This window comes from Manis javanica, chromosome 10 (assembly GCF_040802235.1).
Source record: "Manis javanica isolate MJ-LG chromosome 10, MJ_LKY, whole genome shotgun sequence".
NCBI classification, from domain to species: Eukaryota; Metazoa; Chordata; class Mammalia; order Pholidota; family Manidae; genus Manis; species Manis javanica.
The window spans coordinates 57,150,876-57,167,758 of NC_133165.1; the positions used below are offsets into that span (position 1 = coordinate 57,150,876).

Below are 16,883 nucleotides of genomic sequence, written 5' to 3' on the forward strand. Positions count from 1 at the left end.
ACATGTTACTGTATCAACTGGCCCTGGATAATTTGGAGTTACCTTTTCAGTTTCTAAAGTCTCAACATGAATGCCCTTGGGATATCTGAAGAAATAAAGAAAACATGGCATCAGTATGTGAGGCAATGACAGCTAAAACCCGAAGTGTTTTAAAAGCATCTATATAGCTATAATTACATAAGTTTTATTAAATATAAATATTTATTTATATTTTTTTGAAATATTACTGTTTTATTAAATATAAAATAATAACACTAAGATTTCATAGTAAGCCTACTGCATAATATTCCAGCTGTTGAATATTTCCCTATATCTGCTCTTAAACACAGAAATGTATCTGACTTCAAACCTTTTTAGGATTTAGGTATTTTCTAAAAAGTCACACATCACATAACACAGTCAACTCACTACAACACAGTAAAATCTTGTTTCAAAATAATGCTTACTACCTAAGTGAAATTTTGAAAGTCATAAGGGGCATATACAATGGAGGTTTGAAGTGGGTAACTCTGCTATAGTTTGGCATGGTAGTTTGTATCAGTCAAGGAGAGGAATTTGGAACTCAAGTATGTTGCAAAGATAACACAACAGTAAAGCAGCCATCAAAGGGTAACTGCCTTTTTCCTATTTCATTCAAAGTAAACTCCTAGTATACATGTCATGGGCAGATTCTAATGGAAGAAAAAGGACCCTGAACAACGTCAAATGCAAACATCCATCTGTCCAACAATGATGTTCAGTTTTGGGGTTAGAGATCCCAAAAAATCCCTTGAAAATATGATGAAACCAATGGAAACACCTCCAAAAAATACATGCATAAGATTTTGGATATTATTTCAGGGGACTCAAAGACCTACTGAAATACGTCCACAGTCTAAACCCTCATCTGAACTTTTCCCACATCTTAAAACCAAATCTTTATCAGATACCTCCAAAGAACAAAAACTACATACACATCCAAAACTTAACGGATAAGGCCAAAGTGAGAATTTTTAAAAAACTTAAACACTTTAAAGCATCTACTAAGAAGCAATAACAAGGAAAATTAAGTGGGTAGTCAAGAAACTTAAGAAGGGAAAGTAACAACAAAACAAAGCATTGTCCAAGAACGTGCTATGGTCAGATCACTCATAACTGCAGAATCTCAAAACTGAAATGAAAGCTAAGAAATTATATTTAGTCTTTAAATTATGGGCCCCTCCCAGAGCTCTCACACATAAGATAAACACTTACTTCCAACTCAGTGTCTGATAAATTAGTTTTCTTTGGAACCTATAAAAACAAAAGAGGTGTTGATTTTGGCTCATTAAAAGAAAATCCTAACTGATGCAGCACTGATTGGAAAAGATGTTTAATTTCTAAAAGAGACTTCATTAGACACAATGGGTAATATGCAAACAAAGACAGGCAGATGTCTGACATGGGAAGATTTCTCACCATTTATCTTCATCAAAATGTTCTTTAAAGAAAAGGTACTTCTTGTCTACCACAGTATGATTCCCTGTGGCTATCAATATAAGAGAGTTTAAAGTAAACAGACGCATTAGAATGCTTTTGTGAAGCTAGTCACCAAGTAAAAGGAAAATAGGATGTCGAAGTTAGACTCTTTGAAACATGGATGTATTTTATTTTCTGCAAAAAAACTAAAAGGATGGAAGAGCCTGACAATGAATTCCCTTCTGAAGCCCTCCTGTATTAAGCACTCCTCAAGGCTAGAACAGTTATGCCACACGTGAGCATAACTGAAAATCAAAGCCCTCTAGGAGAGGACAAAGCACTTGCTCAGTGTCTCAATAACCGTCATCCCCACTGTGCTAATGCTAAGTTAGTGTGGGAATCCTGGGAACATGCCTGTAATAAAAAAGACCGTTCTTGAATGTGGTTTTAAAAAACCAAGTGGTGCATATGCCAGAAGTCATCTACCTTTCCAAAAAAGAGCATGTGAAAATACTCAGGACAACTAACCCAGTACATGGCTCTAGATCCAAGCTCTTGTTTTCTTCACTTTGTAATAAATCCTCTATTTTCTCTCTGAGGAATTAAAATAAATACATGACCATCAATACCTTTAAGGGAAGAAGTCATCAATCAACAGAACAATCATACTCAAAAGCAATCTGAATCTACGAACAAATCATGTTGTAACTTTTTAGCTCAGTAAGCCTTCAAGAAAAGTACTAGTACTTTACTTTGGCATACTTTTGTTGTTATTAGTGAGCTAGTGACAACCTCTCAAGATTTCATCTATACAAGTGACTTAAACGTTTTATACTTTTCTAGTGAAGCAGTCACACTGATAGCCAAACTAAGTAGAACTAGACGCTCCTCCAGTGACACGTTTGCTTGTCAGAAACTTCACTCCGAGAGAAAAAAAATGCGGTTATGTTGCAAATATCTGGATGGCCCCATTTCATTCCTCTGCCATCAAAGGAACTGGACAGTGACTGTTGGGCCCTCAGGCCATACAGGCGGTCTGCCCGCTCGCTGAGACCATCTCTTGCCTAGGGACATGTGGGAAGTCTGAGTACAATACATAGCACTCTTGCAATTTGCTCCTGTACACAAATTCAGATTGCCCCAATTAAATCCTGCCACTCACAACATACACCTCTGTGTATACCAGATACGTGCAGCACATATCTGAGATACAGAGGTGAGTCCTGCCCCAGTACACGATGCATATTTGGGTTCAGTTTAGGAACTTACACCACTTGGTCAATAAACTTCTTCTGGTCCTCCGGAATCATCACAGGACATTTGGAAGTGTTAGGAGATACATATGAGAGAGTTCCTGCACCATTGGACTGTAAACGTTTTTCATCATGCTGCTCTCTTAACTGTCTTTCTTCTTCCTGATTTAAATATGGAATTCCTAAACATGATTTTTAGAAGAATTCATTAGGAGAAGTAATTATGTAACATAAAAATGTGTTAATAAACCAGATCTGCAATACTCAGGGAAGACCATATTTATCTATATACCTTAACAGATAAACAGAAAAGCAAATGATTTTGAAATATATTTGCCTACTCCTTCACTCCATTCATTCATTCACATTCTTCTTTCAACAAATTTTTACTTGGCATTTATGCTGTGCCAGGCACCATATTAGGCACTGAGGAATCTAACTCAACAAAGCAGATGCATCCTGCTCCGTAGCGAAGAGAATAATTTTAGACAGGAGGCTCAGAGGCCAATGAGCAGGAAGGCCTGAAGGATAAGAATGAATTAGATAAGCAAAGAGCTAGGGTAAGTTATTTCAGGCAGGGGAATATGTATAAATGCCTGGAGGGTGGAAATAACTTGACCTGCTCCCAAAACAGCAAGGAAGTCAGCGTGACCAGAACATGGTGAGCAGGAAAATGGCCTAACATCAGGTTGGAGAGAAGACAGGACAAGATTATGCAGGTGCTTAAAGGCCACGGTAAGAATGTATTTTATTCTAAGAACAACCAAATGGCCATTAGAAGGTTTTAAGCAAGATCATTATATTATCTGCTTCATGTTTTTAAAACTTACAGATCATTTTGACTCCTGTGAGGGGTGAAGTAGGGAAGTCAGTTAGAAGCAACTGTGCACTGCAATTGTGCAAGCAAAAGACAACCCCTTAGATCAGAGGTCAGGAAACTTCTTCTAAAAGGGACATAAAGTAAGTATTTTACTTATGTTTACATAAGTTTGTGGGCCATATAGGGATCTCTGCTGCAAATACTTGACTCTGCTCTTGTAATGCAAAAACAGCCATAGATAATGAGGAAATGAATGGGCGTAACTGTGTCCCAACAAAATTTTATTTGTAGTGGGCCTTAGTGCATGGCCCTGGCTTAGACTGTAGAGATGGAGAGAATGATTTTAGAGATAAGAGAGAGAAAACTGCTGATATACTAGAGGTGAGGAAAAGGGAGAAGGGAAAAATAAAAAATGACACCTAGCTATTAGGTTTGAGCAACTGGGAGGGTGATGGGGCCATATATTGAGGTGGGGAAAACTAGACCAAGAACAGGTCTGAGGCCCAAAAGATGAAAATCAGAAGCTCCCTCCTGGATATATTAAATCACCTAAGGTATATAAATTAAGAGGTGCAAATATAAGCCTAAAGCTCAGGAGAAAAGTGCTGAGATACAAATGTAGGTAACATCAGGATATGGGTAGCATTAAAAACTATGGGCCACCAACAAACTGTGGAAAAAATGATGGAATTAGAAAATTAACATGTGTCAGCAATAAAAATTGTGTCAAGCAAGAACCATCAATGCAGGCTAAAAACTGGTGAAAAAGTGACCAACACTACCACCACCAACAGTTGCAAACAGTAGTACTGTATTTAATGTCACTGAACCGTATACTTAAAACATGCTTAAGATGGTAAATTTTATGTGTATTTTCCCACGATTTAAAAAAAGCGAACATCACCAGTAATGGGACAAGAGGTAGTGCTCTCAAGCAGAAATGCTGGAGCGGGGTGTGGCTGACCTCCAGTGGGTAGATGGCTAACAGGCGGTCGAAGCAAACTGCTGACCACCTGGTCAAGAAACAGATGAGACAGAGCACTTGCTGGTCATCCTTGTGGTGCTGAAGTCGCCCAGGAGGAGAGAGGTAGGAGTGGACAGAAAGACAATGAGCCAAAGTCAAGGCTGTCGGTGAACACCAGGCCCACAGAGTCAGCAAGAGCTGGGTGACACGGCCCTGAGACTCGAGGAGCCTAAGGAGAGAGAATTCAAGGGGCCTGCAAGGGGCCTAGGCACACAAGGATACCTACCGCTGCCTCGTTGGAGATGTAAAGAGGGAGAGGTAAAGCCTGTGTTTGAGGGGGCCGCAGGGGAACAGGAACAAGAGCCACCTGGCTCCACTCCTGACAAGGAAGCCAAAGGTACTTCCAGAAAGACTGCCCAGGAGAAAAGGGTCTGGCATTTACAGAGCCTGAGAGCATTTGATAAGGAGAAGTGTCGGTCTAGATCAGACTTAGAGAGTACCAAGGGCGGTGTGGGGAGAAGAGTCTTGGTAATAATAGATGGTCTGGGAGTCCTGATTCAGTTGTGACTCAAATATTCCAAGGTCTGACAATAAAACAATGAGAATGGGGCATACTCCAATTTGGCTGTTTCTCCTTTAATGAAAATAAAACCATCAGGCTGGAAACTATACATCCCTACGAATCCTTCAGAAGATTTTTGCACTTACTCCCTTATGGTGCTCTAATACATCTGGAACTTGTATTTTACAATGATTTTCAGAGTCAAGTAGGAGCCAAAGGAAAAAATTATTTTGTAACACCCAAATTGTGTTTTCCAGCTGGTTCACCCACTATGTTAAGCAGTTCTGACTCACAAACTTTTTTTTGTGGTATTGCCAAAACTCAAAATCATCAATAGAAATTAAGATTTGGCCCCAATGAAGCAATTATAAAATAGTATGGCTTGCAAGGAGATGATGCCGAAGGGCAGAATATAGTTGGAAGTCTATGCTCTAGTACTTCTGTTGAGAAACATCTCCTTCCTTACTCACTCAATAATGCTACCTTCACTGTAGAAAAGAGTAAGATTATAAGAATAATTAAGTTAAAAGTAATTGACTTTATAGCAGCAGGTGTTTAATACCACTGAGAAAACCAGAGGCTTTCCGAAACACTTTTCAGGAATCAAAGGAAAGAAAATCACTCCGGTGTGCTCTGATGTCCGTATTCACCCATCAAATATTTAATGGTCAGCTCTCTGATCCAGAGGAATCACGCTCTGCACCAGGGACACAAAATGAATGAAACAATGACCCTTTCCTCAGATGCTCAGGAATCTGTCACCTCAGCCAGTTAGCCATCATGATGAGCAATCTATGCAGACTTTTCTCTCCCATGAGAAACTGAGAACCCACCTCCAATGCTAAAACAAGTACCAACTGGAAGAGGGAATTGTTTATTACAGCATTACTAGAATACGACTCCTTTTTAATGGATTATTTCACTTGTCTCACTGAAAGGAAACAGGAAGTGTTCCCCACGAGTGGTCTGTTAAGCAACTAAATCACACCAGTGGTAGAAGACACTCCACTCAACAAAAGCAGGCGTTTTGAGAGGGCCTCATTAGAACTAAGTGAAACAGCATCTACTCTGCCCATTCAGTTCAGGGGTGAGATGAGCAAGCTAAAATTCTAAAAAGGCACAGCAAAAAAGTTTTTAAAAACTCTAAGGCTGTACATGGTGTACTGAAACTCTGAGTTCTGCCTCACACAACAGGCACAAAAGGTAGTTATTAACCAAACCCAGATTTACAAAGCTCTAAAGTCACATATATCTTACCATTACGGAAAACTTTATTAAAATCAAATCCTTGGCTTGCCAGAAAGTCAATGCTTGAGCTCTGAAACAAGAGTAAACAGAACATACATTTCAGGGACATAAGCGGCAGGTATGTGAACAGAAGCAGAGAAGTAACTCAGGCAAGTAAACAAAGGCACACAGGCAAGGAAGTAACGTGCCAAAGGTCAGACAATTAGGGATGTCTACTCCGAGGCTGCCAAATAATCCATTAATTTAACCATCTAGGCTCTTCTCCGTTATAGCTTATAAGACAGATACTAAGGTATTTAAGAAAATTCTACTAGGTGAACGAACATATATTCTCCCAAAAGGCAGGAAACTCCTGCTCACTGTACTGACTAGGAAACCGTAAGTAGAAATAAAACATATTTATATTATCTCATCATCTTCCCTCCATTTGAGTTTAAAGTAGCTCACATGTATAGATTACAAGACATTAATATCTACCTTGAATTAGATTTACAAACCCCAAATTTTAATTGATGTTGTTTACTTTTGAGACCAAAAGAGAGAAAAACTCCCAGAAACAAGTTTTATTAAGCAAACATCTCTCAACCTAGAGTGAGCCAAAATACCTAAGTAAATATAAATTAAAATACTAAGTAAATAATACTGTATGTAGTACCCAAGAGTAGCAAAATCACAAAGTCTGAATACAATCTGACTGAAGAGTTGGGCAACAATGCTATAACCACTTTCATTTTGTTCGTTTTAAGATAGGACATAGGACAACGCAGCTGAGTGCCTTTAATCTGGCCCCTCATAGGGCTACGTACCTTTCCTGAACTGTACTCTGACATGACACCATCAGTTCAGAATGAGGGACACTATACCAGTCCCATTATGCTCATTACAGTTTCACTTTAGAGATGTGGTTGAAGGCAAGACTTTCTCTATTAGTGATTTCTCTATGATAACGGACAGTAAATGTTCTGAGGTCTCTAGTCTGAGAAAAATTGTACTTCTTCTCTTAAGTCTTGGTTTATTTTGATCACATGGACTAATTGAACAGAAGTAATTGTGTATTTCCCCCCCTGACTACTAAGAAGCTCAGAGACAAATAGTTGAGACTTTCTTTGGCACAAATTCTGTGTTCTAATCATACCATAGTAATTATATCCTCATTTTTCTTCCAATTTTTCTTTTACCTATTTCTTTTCATATTACATTAAAAGATAAATACTGTATGTACCTTTACTAGCCAACACAAATTCTTTTTAAAACATCATGGGATACAGAGGCAATCTTACCACAGACAGACACATGTGCACACAGACTTGGGTAGTCTTGTCATTTTCCATCATGTCCGGTTTTCTACAGTTTAAAACAAGCAACCTCTTCCCCAGTGTAGTTTCTTTTGATCTCATTCTGAACCAAGACCCAGTGTCTTGACTTGAACCACAAGCCTCCTCTGGCTACCATGCCTGATTATTCTTATAATTCTGCCCACCTAAATATTCTATCACTGACAGAGGCACTAATGGATGGACTGTGGAGAGGGATTTTTGTCTCTCCTGTCACTAGACTCCAAAACATCCTAATTTCCCTCTCTTAAAAAATCCAGAGTCAAAGATTCATTGATTCCCTTTCTGAAGCTATATATTTTCCACTCAAACAATACCTGTTAGGTTCCGTAACGATGTAAACATACTTAATGCCACTGAACTTAAATTTTCTGTTATACATTTTTTACCACAAATTTTTTTAAGGAAAAAAACCCTTTGAACCAAAATCTACTTGTGTTTGCTCCTTTGATCTGTCCCAAATGTACTATTCTCAGGATTCAAGAGATGAGCACAGCTATTTGGGTAGACAATTGAGACACCTACCAAAATTTTAAGTGTCTCTATTATAAGATATTAATATCCACCTCAAATTAGATTTACGAACCCCAAAATGTAATTGTTTATGTTTGAGATCAAAATAAAGAAAAACTCCCAGTAACAAGATTTATTAAGCAAACATCTCTCAACCTAGAGTGAGCCAAAATACCTAAGTAAATACCCCTCTAGGAAATCTACCCCATTAAAATATCACTACATATATACAAACAGATACTGCACACTCATGCTGACTATAGTGTTATTTAAATGAGGGAAAAATCAGAAAGCTTCTAAATCCCAATTAAATAAGCTACATACATCCATATACTATGAAATATTAAGACATTATATTGAGTAGGAAATGCAAGTTATGTAAAATAGGAATATTAGGATCCCATACATATTAAAGAAAATGGCTAAAATTACATACATGTGTGTAGAAACACAGGCACAAGTGGTCCCCACCTTCTTGATGGGGACTTAAGATTTTTTCAGCTTTACAATGGTGCAAAGGCAATACCCATTCAGTAGAAACTTTCCTCCAAATTTTGAATTGTGCTCGTTTCCCAGGCTAGTGATACATGGTACACAGTCTCTCGTGATGCTGGGCAGTGGCAGTGAGCCACAACTTCCAGACAGCCATGCGATGGAGAGGGTCAACAACGGATACATTTACAACCACTCTAGGACAGCATTCAATAAATAACCTGAGATGAATATTCAACTCTTTAGTACAAAACGGGCTTTGTGTTATGTGATTTTGCCCAACCGTAGGCTAGTGTTAAGTGTTCTAAGCACCTTTAAGGTAGGGTAGGCTAAGCTATGATGTTGGTAGGTCAGGTGGATTAAATGCATTTTCATCTTGAGATGGTTTTACTGGGACTTAACACCATTACAAATTGAGGAAGATCTGCATATATATACATGTATATAAAAGTTAGAAAAAAGGAGTTAAATGGGGAAGGAAAAGGCAGGGGGGGAGAGAGTGTATAAAAAGAAACTCATTTTTAACTCTATAGACAGCAGCAATGTTTTGACTTTTCAGAAACATGTATGCATTATTTTCCATGAATTCAACTACAGATGTTCAGCCAGAAAAAGGAAGGAAAAGAGAAGGAGACCAAAACAACGTAAACGCCATGTTATTTTGCCTGCCATTCTACTAGATGGGCACATTCCCTGGGATTGTGTGTGGTTCTTGGTCTGCCTAACATTATGAGTGCCTCACTGGGTGTATAGATGCTTACTTTTCAAAGTTCCTATTAGGTTGTTTTACCCTCAAACCCTGTCTGCTTTAAGGGTGACAAGAGCTTTTCAAGAGTGATTTTTGACTTGACACAATTTTCACTCTACTCACTGATTCTAGAAGCAAACTCCCTTGCAAGAAGCAACTCTGCTGCAGTCACAGAATTTTTAAACAAAACAAAAGCCACCTTACACAGAGGACAAAAGAAAGAAAATAGAAAGATATTATCATTACCTTATCCACACAATTCACAAGTTTTGCATACTATACTGAGTCTAAACTTTTTCTCTGCCTTTGCTTTTCCAGATCAGAAAATCAGACCATTTTGATCTCATTGTCTATTTTAGACATTAGTTTCTGGCTTGTCTTCAAGTCTATTACCTTTTCTCTTTTTTTAAGGCATGGCTGGCAACTAGAACTGCATGAGATCTTCCAAGTATAGCCGCAAAATGACTTTGTAGAATGGGTAGAGCTCTGATCTGTTTCCAACACAGCTCCTAGAATAACCATACTTGTGCTGTTCTTCTAGGACAGAGCATCTTCCCTCAAGTGTCTCATCGCCAGTGTTTGCTTTTGCTTGATTAACCCCTGCTTTTGCTTGATTAACCCACTTTAAGCAACTGTCTTCTCCAGGACTGCTAGAAAATTATATCCACACAAACTTCCAAGCTATTTTGGGCCTATTTGTCTTGGCAAAAATCTACAAATACTGTTTAAGTACTCTAAACTAAGGTGATTGGTAAATAGCACTTAACTGACTAGAAGGTAAAGGAAATATCAATGATGGTTTATTTGGTAATTTAAGTAAACAGGATACAAGGCCAGAATTAGCTTCACCTTTTCTCTCCAGCCCCAGGCATATGATTAACTCAGTTTCACTTGTTAATATCCTGCCTTATTACAGAAAGAATATGACATGACTCCATCACTCAGAAGCCTACTCCATGCTTTTGTTAACTGTATTACTACTTATGGGCAGGAGAAGGGAAAGGTGGCAAGATGCAAATGAACTAATGTTGCTACTAGGAGAGAGGAGGCGAGGGCACAAGATTATAATGGAGAAAAGACTAACACTCATCTTCAATCACACACCCATTCACTACACCACTTACTCACATTCTGCTTATCCCTTATAACGGATTACTAAAGAGGGCAGAAAGGGAATGCTGATATTTTCTGTGTCTAACAGGTGAGCTGCAACACCTTTAAAGGAGAAATTCTAAGGAGGAAGCCCCCTGTATTCTCACCTTGGCTCATAAAGTTAGCCCCCTCCTCCTCAGGAAGAGATAGTGGTCTTTTTTTCTACCCTCTCTTTCCTAATTGGTGAGTTTGGGGAAAGGAACTGAATATATATAGATTAGCCCTTTCTGGGTCCTCTACTTTTGGACAGGATACACACATAATCTGCTCTTCCAGAACATAAAGCTCTACCTTTGTAGATGGGTACATGGGGAATGGGAGGGGAAGAAGCCTCTTCCCCTGTGAGTCCTGATCTGGGGGTTCAAATCAGGAGTAAGATATTAAAAATCCCCAAGAGTTTGTGGGGGGGACTTGGTGAAGGGGAGAGCCTAGTAAACATAATGTTCTTCATGTAATTGTAGATTAATAACAAAAAAAAAAGAAAAAAAATCCCCAAAAGAGCCACATTGTTCTCAAATTCAGCTTTAGTAATAATAAAGCTCATGTTCTGATTTCCATCTGTCTCTCCCATCTTATTTCTTAATTCATTCTGAAGTAAAGGGGACACAGAAGTGCCATTAATTTACAACCCTAAAACTGAAGGTCAGAGAGGTGAAGCAATTTACCCAAAGCCCAGAGTGGTAGAACCAAATTTTAAGGAGAAATAGTATTTCACATTTCCACACTGCATCATCAGCAAGTCCTAAGAAAAAAAAAAACATTATGCTACTAACCTGACAAACGAACTTGACATCTGGTGAGGATCTATTGAAGGGTTTTGGGAAAACATAGAAGTTAAATGACTTTGTTACATACCTGGGGAAAATGAGATAAAAGGAGAATTAGAGGGTTACATCATGCCATGCAAAAAGAGTTCCCACCACGTGTTAAAACAACCTACTTTGCATCTGTGTAGTCATATTTAAAAGTGCAAAGGCCAAACTGAAACAGCAAAAAGTCCATGGAATGCTGGAAAAGGGAAATAAAACACCTGTCAAATCAGGGCTACATAGTCAACGTGAGCAACAGCATTCTCAGTTAGGTGGGCTTTCTGATCACTCAACTTGACTTCCAGTAGAATCCTTCCAATTAGAACAAATTACTGATTATGTATTGGAAGCATTTTTATTTATATACATTTTTAAATATTTTCCCCAATTCAGCACCTATCCACCAGCCAGAGCATCATATTAGGCCTATTTCCAAATGACTAAAATCACCATATTGTATTTCCTCTAATCAAATTACCAATGAAAACACTAAACCTTCCCCAAAATGTTTTCCAACAAACAGTTATTTTTGCTGTTGTTTTAAGTATCAGTAACATATCATTTCACAGCTGGGATAGAGAAGTTGATGTGCAAGTTTAATGGTTAAATTATATTTACAATTCAACATAAGAAAGAGCAGCATGGGGGAAAAAAAATTATTTCTAGCACACCCACTTGCCTTTTTAAGCTTCTGATACCTTTCTTCTGGAGTGTCAAAACCATTTGTCAATGCAGTGACTGAAGGTCCATCACTGATCCCTACATTTTAAGAAAAAAAAGTTTTAATGCTAATGTGAAAATGTCAATTCAATGGCTCTATTAATTTCACATTTTTATGAATTAATTGGAAGTGCTCCTTACTTCATTTTTCCCAAATAAGCGTTAATTTCACAGGCCACCAAGCTAGTCTACTTTAGAGATGTGACTGTTTCAATTTAAGAAAGGGCAGTTCCAGGATCTAAACTAGATTTCAAATCACAGTAATAATTTAAGAAAACAATCTCTACAATGAATATGTTTTGCTGCTTTCAAAAGGATTAATGGATAAACAGACATCAACAAATCCAGAAGACATTTTGTTGGAGTACCAGGGTTGGTCAACAGCTGGGAATAACCCCTATATAACAAAGGTATTTTGAAAGGTCAAGAGAAAATTATTTCTGGTGAAAACTCAGCTTCCCAGGGAACTAACTCCAACTAGAAATAGAAACTTCATGATTAAAGCCAAGGTTAGTATGTCCTCAGGATGGATTCCTTTAGAAAGGGCTGAAGTTTTTTAAATGTGTAAAATTAGGTAGCAAAAGTGGCTATCTACACCAAAAGGAGCCAGTTGTTCAGAGTGACTTCAACAATTTCATCTTTCATCCATTCATCCAAAGGAAGAAAAAAAAAAACTGAGACTCAAACGTATTGGTAAAGTATTACACACACATAACACCCATGCCAAGGGAGGCAATGCACACTTCCACTAATGCATAAATAAATATCCTCATTTACTTGCATAAGGCTGACCCTAAAACCAATCACAAAGGAAAAATACTGTGTAATTCCACTTATAGGAAATGCCTAGAGATCAAATTCATGCCTAGAGAGAAATAATGGATACAAGAGGCAGGGAGGAGGGAAGAATGGGGAGGCACTGTTCAATTGCTATGTAGTTTCGGTTTGGGAAGATGCAAAGTTTTGGAGATGGATGCACAACAATGTGAATGTTCTAATGCTGCTGAACTTAAAAGTGGCTAAAATGGTAAAATTTACATTATGTGTATTTTACCACACACGCAAAAAAGCCTGACCCTAACCCTCGAGCTGTCTGCCACGTGCATGTTAAACTGTTACAAGCAGCACCACAACCTCTAACTGCAACTCTCAGAACTCCAACAATCACAAACCCACCCGTCAGCAGGTAGAAGTCAGGGCCAGGGGGGCAGGGGGGCAGGAGGGGCCTTGGCTGCGCCCTTCAAGGTACTACTCTCCAGCTTGCAAGCAAGGATACCTGAAAACTCCCCATCGATGGCGAAGAAGTCGGCCTCCTCTATGGCCTGGTACACTTTGTGAAGATTAGCCTTAAAATCTGCGGAGAAACCGAGAAGAGGCTCAGAACCGCTGGCCTGGCTTTCTGCCCACGAACTCCTGGGGTGAGGGAAGAAGGGCCTAGGTGATCCTGAGGCCTCGGGAGGGGAGACAAGTCCTGGAGGGATGCACGGAACGGAGAGCCTCAGTCCCAGAGGGGTGCGTGGGCCGGAGGGGACAGACTCCGAGGATGCAGGGGCCAGACAGCAACAAGGCCCTGGGGGGTGCCCAAGCAGAAGGACAAGGCTCCTAGGGTTGCACGGGGCAGAGAGAGACAAGACCTCAAGAGGTTCACAGGCTTAAATTGGGGGAAGGAGGCAAACTCCTAACCCAGGCCCCGCCAAGCCGACCGGCGGTGGTATGGGCCTAGCAGGCCGGAGTAAGGGGGCGCCTAGGGACGAGGGGAGGTGCACAGCGGACACGCACTGCTCCTGATTATCTCCATTCTGCAGAGTGGCCGGAACGCCGGCACCTTCCGAGCACGCCTCAGCCGTTCTACTCGCAGTTCCGCGGCGACCCCGGCGGCAGATGAAACAGTAGCTGCGGAGACCGAGGCAGCAACTTCCGGAAACAGCGCGCTCGGGCGCGGGTCACATGCGCCTGCGCCACCGGCGGGGGCGGGGCTAAGGCTGGGCTCTTAACCATCTTTACAGGAGCTGGAAGCTACTTGCGATTGGAGTCCCAGATGTATTGTGTAACTTTTGAGATAGGGACGTGGGGGCATGTTTCCTGGTTCCTGTGATGCCACCAGGCACTCTGAAAGGGATAGAAATGCAATGATGATCAGAAAAGACAAGGTCCCTGCCTCATTGGAGCTTAACCTGGGGGAAGAGGGTAAAGTCAGGCAGGAATCAAGCTTGCCAGTTGGAAACACAGTAATCGCAAGGAGACAAAGAGCAGGACGCTGCTGTAAGAATAATGGGCGGGAGAGTTATTTAGGCGATGGGGAAAGCAAAGCTGAGACTTGTCTACTATGCTAGCTACTGGGAATGGCAAACAGAAACAGATGAGATCTTACCTAATCGACTTTGATATTAGTTTGGGTTTACCGTAGATCCCCAGAGCCTACAACAGTGCTCACACGTGGTAGGTACTCTGGAACCATGGGCTGAGTGAATTGACACCGGTCATTCACAAAAGCCGTCTATGAAGTTGGTTGGAAGACCTGCTTTCAAAGGCTAGCTCAGCCATTTATTATGTAGGGGATGTATTCAACCTTCCTAAATCCCAATTTCTTCACCCACTAAATAGGGTTGAGGATAAGTGGTGATAATGTATGTGAATTGTAAAGTGCTGTATAAATACATGTAAGACATGATTAACGTCTGACTTACTGTCACACTTCCCTACATTCACACCTCTTAGTTTTGAAAGAAATACTGAATACAAACCACTGATATTTTTTTAAAAGAAGATAGTCATTTTTCACCCAAAGGCAAGTTTTAAGTCAGGCCATATTTTCCCCACCAGGTCCCTCAACAAGTTCATTTTCCTTGCCTCATTAAATGGAAATTTATATTTAGGTAATTATGCCCACTATTACTAGTGCGAGCAACAGAGAGTGAATTTTAGAGTTCAGATGCAATGGGAAGGGGAAAAACCACTATGACAAGTAGCCAAACCTCAAGCTTTAAGTGTCTCTCTGCTGTCTTGTTTCAGCTTAAAAAGTCAATACATAAAGTACTGGCTATATAACGGCCACTTAAATTTAATTTTAAGTCATTTAAATAAATAATTTGTATATAAGTAATTATATTGAAATAAAATTTAAATAATTTAAATAAATATCAAAGCTTACTTCAGAGCTACAGTAATCAAAACAGTGTGTTGCCATAAAGAAAAACATGAAGACCAAAGAAACCCTCTTCTATATCGTCAGATGAATTGCAACAAAGGTGCCAGGTCATTCAAAAGAATAGTCTTTTCAATAATAGTGCTGGGAAAACTAAATATCCATATGCAAAAGAATGAAGTTGGACCCTTGCATTATATAAGAAATAACTTTATTAAAATTAACTATCACAAGATAGATCAAACACCTAAATGTAAGAACTAAAATTATAAAACATTACAAGAAAACATAAGGCAGAACTTCATAACAGTGGGTTTGGCAATGATTCTTCTGGATAGACACCAAAAGCACAAACAAGAGAAAAAAAATAGATGAATTAGACTATATCAAAATTTAAAACCATTGTGTATTAAAGGACATTATCAACAAAGTGAAAAGGCAACCCATGGAAAACAACATTTGCAAATCATACATCTGATAAGAAGTTAATATCCATAATACATAAAGAACTCCTACATCTCAACAACAAAAAACAATCCAGTTAAAAAATGAACAAAGGACTTGAACAAACATTTCTCCAAAGAAGATATACAAATGGCCAATCTCCAAAGAAGATATATATATATGGCCAATGAGATGATGCTCACCATCCCCAATACAAATCAAAACCACAATGAGTTACCCTTTCACACCATTCAGTGAGAAACCTGAACACTTGTGCATGCTGGCAGGAATATAAAATAGTATGGCCACTGTGGAAAACAGTATAGTTGTTCTTAAAATATAAAAATAAAAATTATACAATGCAGTAATTCCACTTCTGGACATATACCCAAAAGAATTGAAAATGGGCTTGAATAGCTATTTGCACATCCATGTTCATAGCAGCATATTCACAACAGCCAAACAGTGGTACCAAGTGTCCATTAACAGAAGAATGGGTAAACAAAAAGTGGTACATACATACAATGGAGTATTATTCATCTTTTAAAAGGAAGGAAATTCTGACACATGCTACAAGTGAGGATATTGTGCTAAGTGAAATAATCGTCACAAAAAAAACCAACACAGTAATGATTCCTAGAGTAGTCAGATCCATAGAATTGGAAAGCAGAATATGGTTACAGAGGCTGAAGGCAAGGAGCCACGGAAAGTTATTAAATTGGCATGTAATTTCAGTTTGGGAAGATGAGAAAGTCCTGGGGATGGCTGGTAGTGATGTTTGGACCACAGTGTGAATGTACTTAATACCACTGAACTACACACTCAAAAATGGTTGAAATGGTTAAATATTATGTTGTGTATAACACTCACAAAAAAATGCTGACACATATTGCCACTTATCCTCCAGAAAATGAGTTCACACACTCCCTCCTATAGCACAGAACACTACCAATTTGATAGGGAAAAAAAGTCATCCAACGTGATCAGTTTCATCTCCAGGTCAGCGATATAAAACATAATATGCATGAATTCTTACTGGCCCAAGTTGGGGGAAAAAATGGTGATAAAGTAATTTTAACTCCCAATTCTTCTTAACACTGCAAATGGAACTTTAGCCATGGTCCTGTGATTTTGTGCATACAATATGAAGGCAAAAAAAAAGAACCTGTGGAGAGTACAGTACGGCCTGTAATATTATTTCAGTTTCTGGGTAATTTCCTCCAGACCGAGACACAAGAACCC

The 16,883-nt window shown here is 39.2% G+C and overlaps 1 protein-coding gene across 5 annotated transcripts in view; it reads right to left on the reverse strand.

The window, feature by feature from the left end:
* PARN (poly(A)-specific ribonuclease) overlaps positions 1-14,639 on the reverse strand; it is a 161,261-nt gene extending 146,622 nt beyond the window's left edge. The window contains exons 1-10 of one of the 5 annotated variants that reach the window (XM_036992124.2): positions 13,832-14,518; positions 13,329-13,406; positions 12,012-12,091; positions 11,464-11,531; positions 11,297-11,378; positions 6,294-6,354; positions 2,707-2,872; positions 1,966-2,031; positions 1,234-1,272; positions 43-85 (exon numbers count right to left, since the gene is read on the reverse strand). In XM_036992124.2, the coding sequence (XP_036848019.1) occupies positions 43-85; positions 1,234-1,272; positions 1,966-2,031; positions 2,707-2,872; positions 6,294-6,354; positions 11,297-11,378; positions 11,464-11,531; positions 12,012-12,091; positions 13,329-13,406; positions 13,832-13,850 (702 nt within the window). In that variant the 5' untranslated portion in view covers positions 13,851-14,518. Of the gene's footprint in view, positions 1-42; positions 86-1,233; positions 1,273-1,965; positions 2,032-2,706; positions 2,873-6,293; positions 6,355-11,296; positions 11,379-11,463; positions 11,532-12,011; positions 12,092-13,328; positions 13,407-13,831 lie in introns of all 5 variants that reach the window. The other 4 variants (XM_036992121.2, XM_036992123.2, XM_036992126.2 and 1 more) reach the window with 4 other exon arrangements.
* Between the last annotated feature and the right edge of the window lie 2,244 nt (positions 14,640-16,883).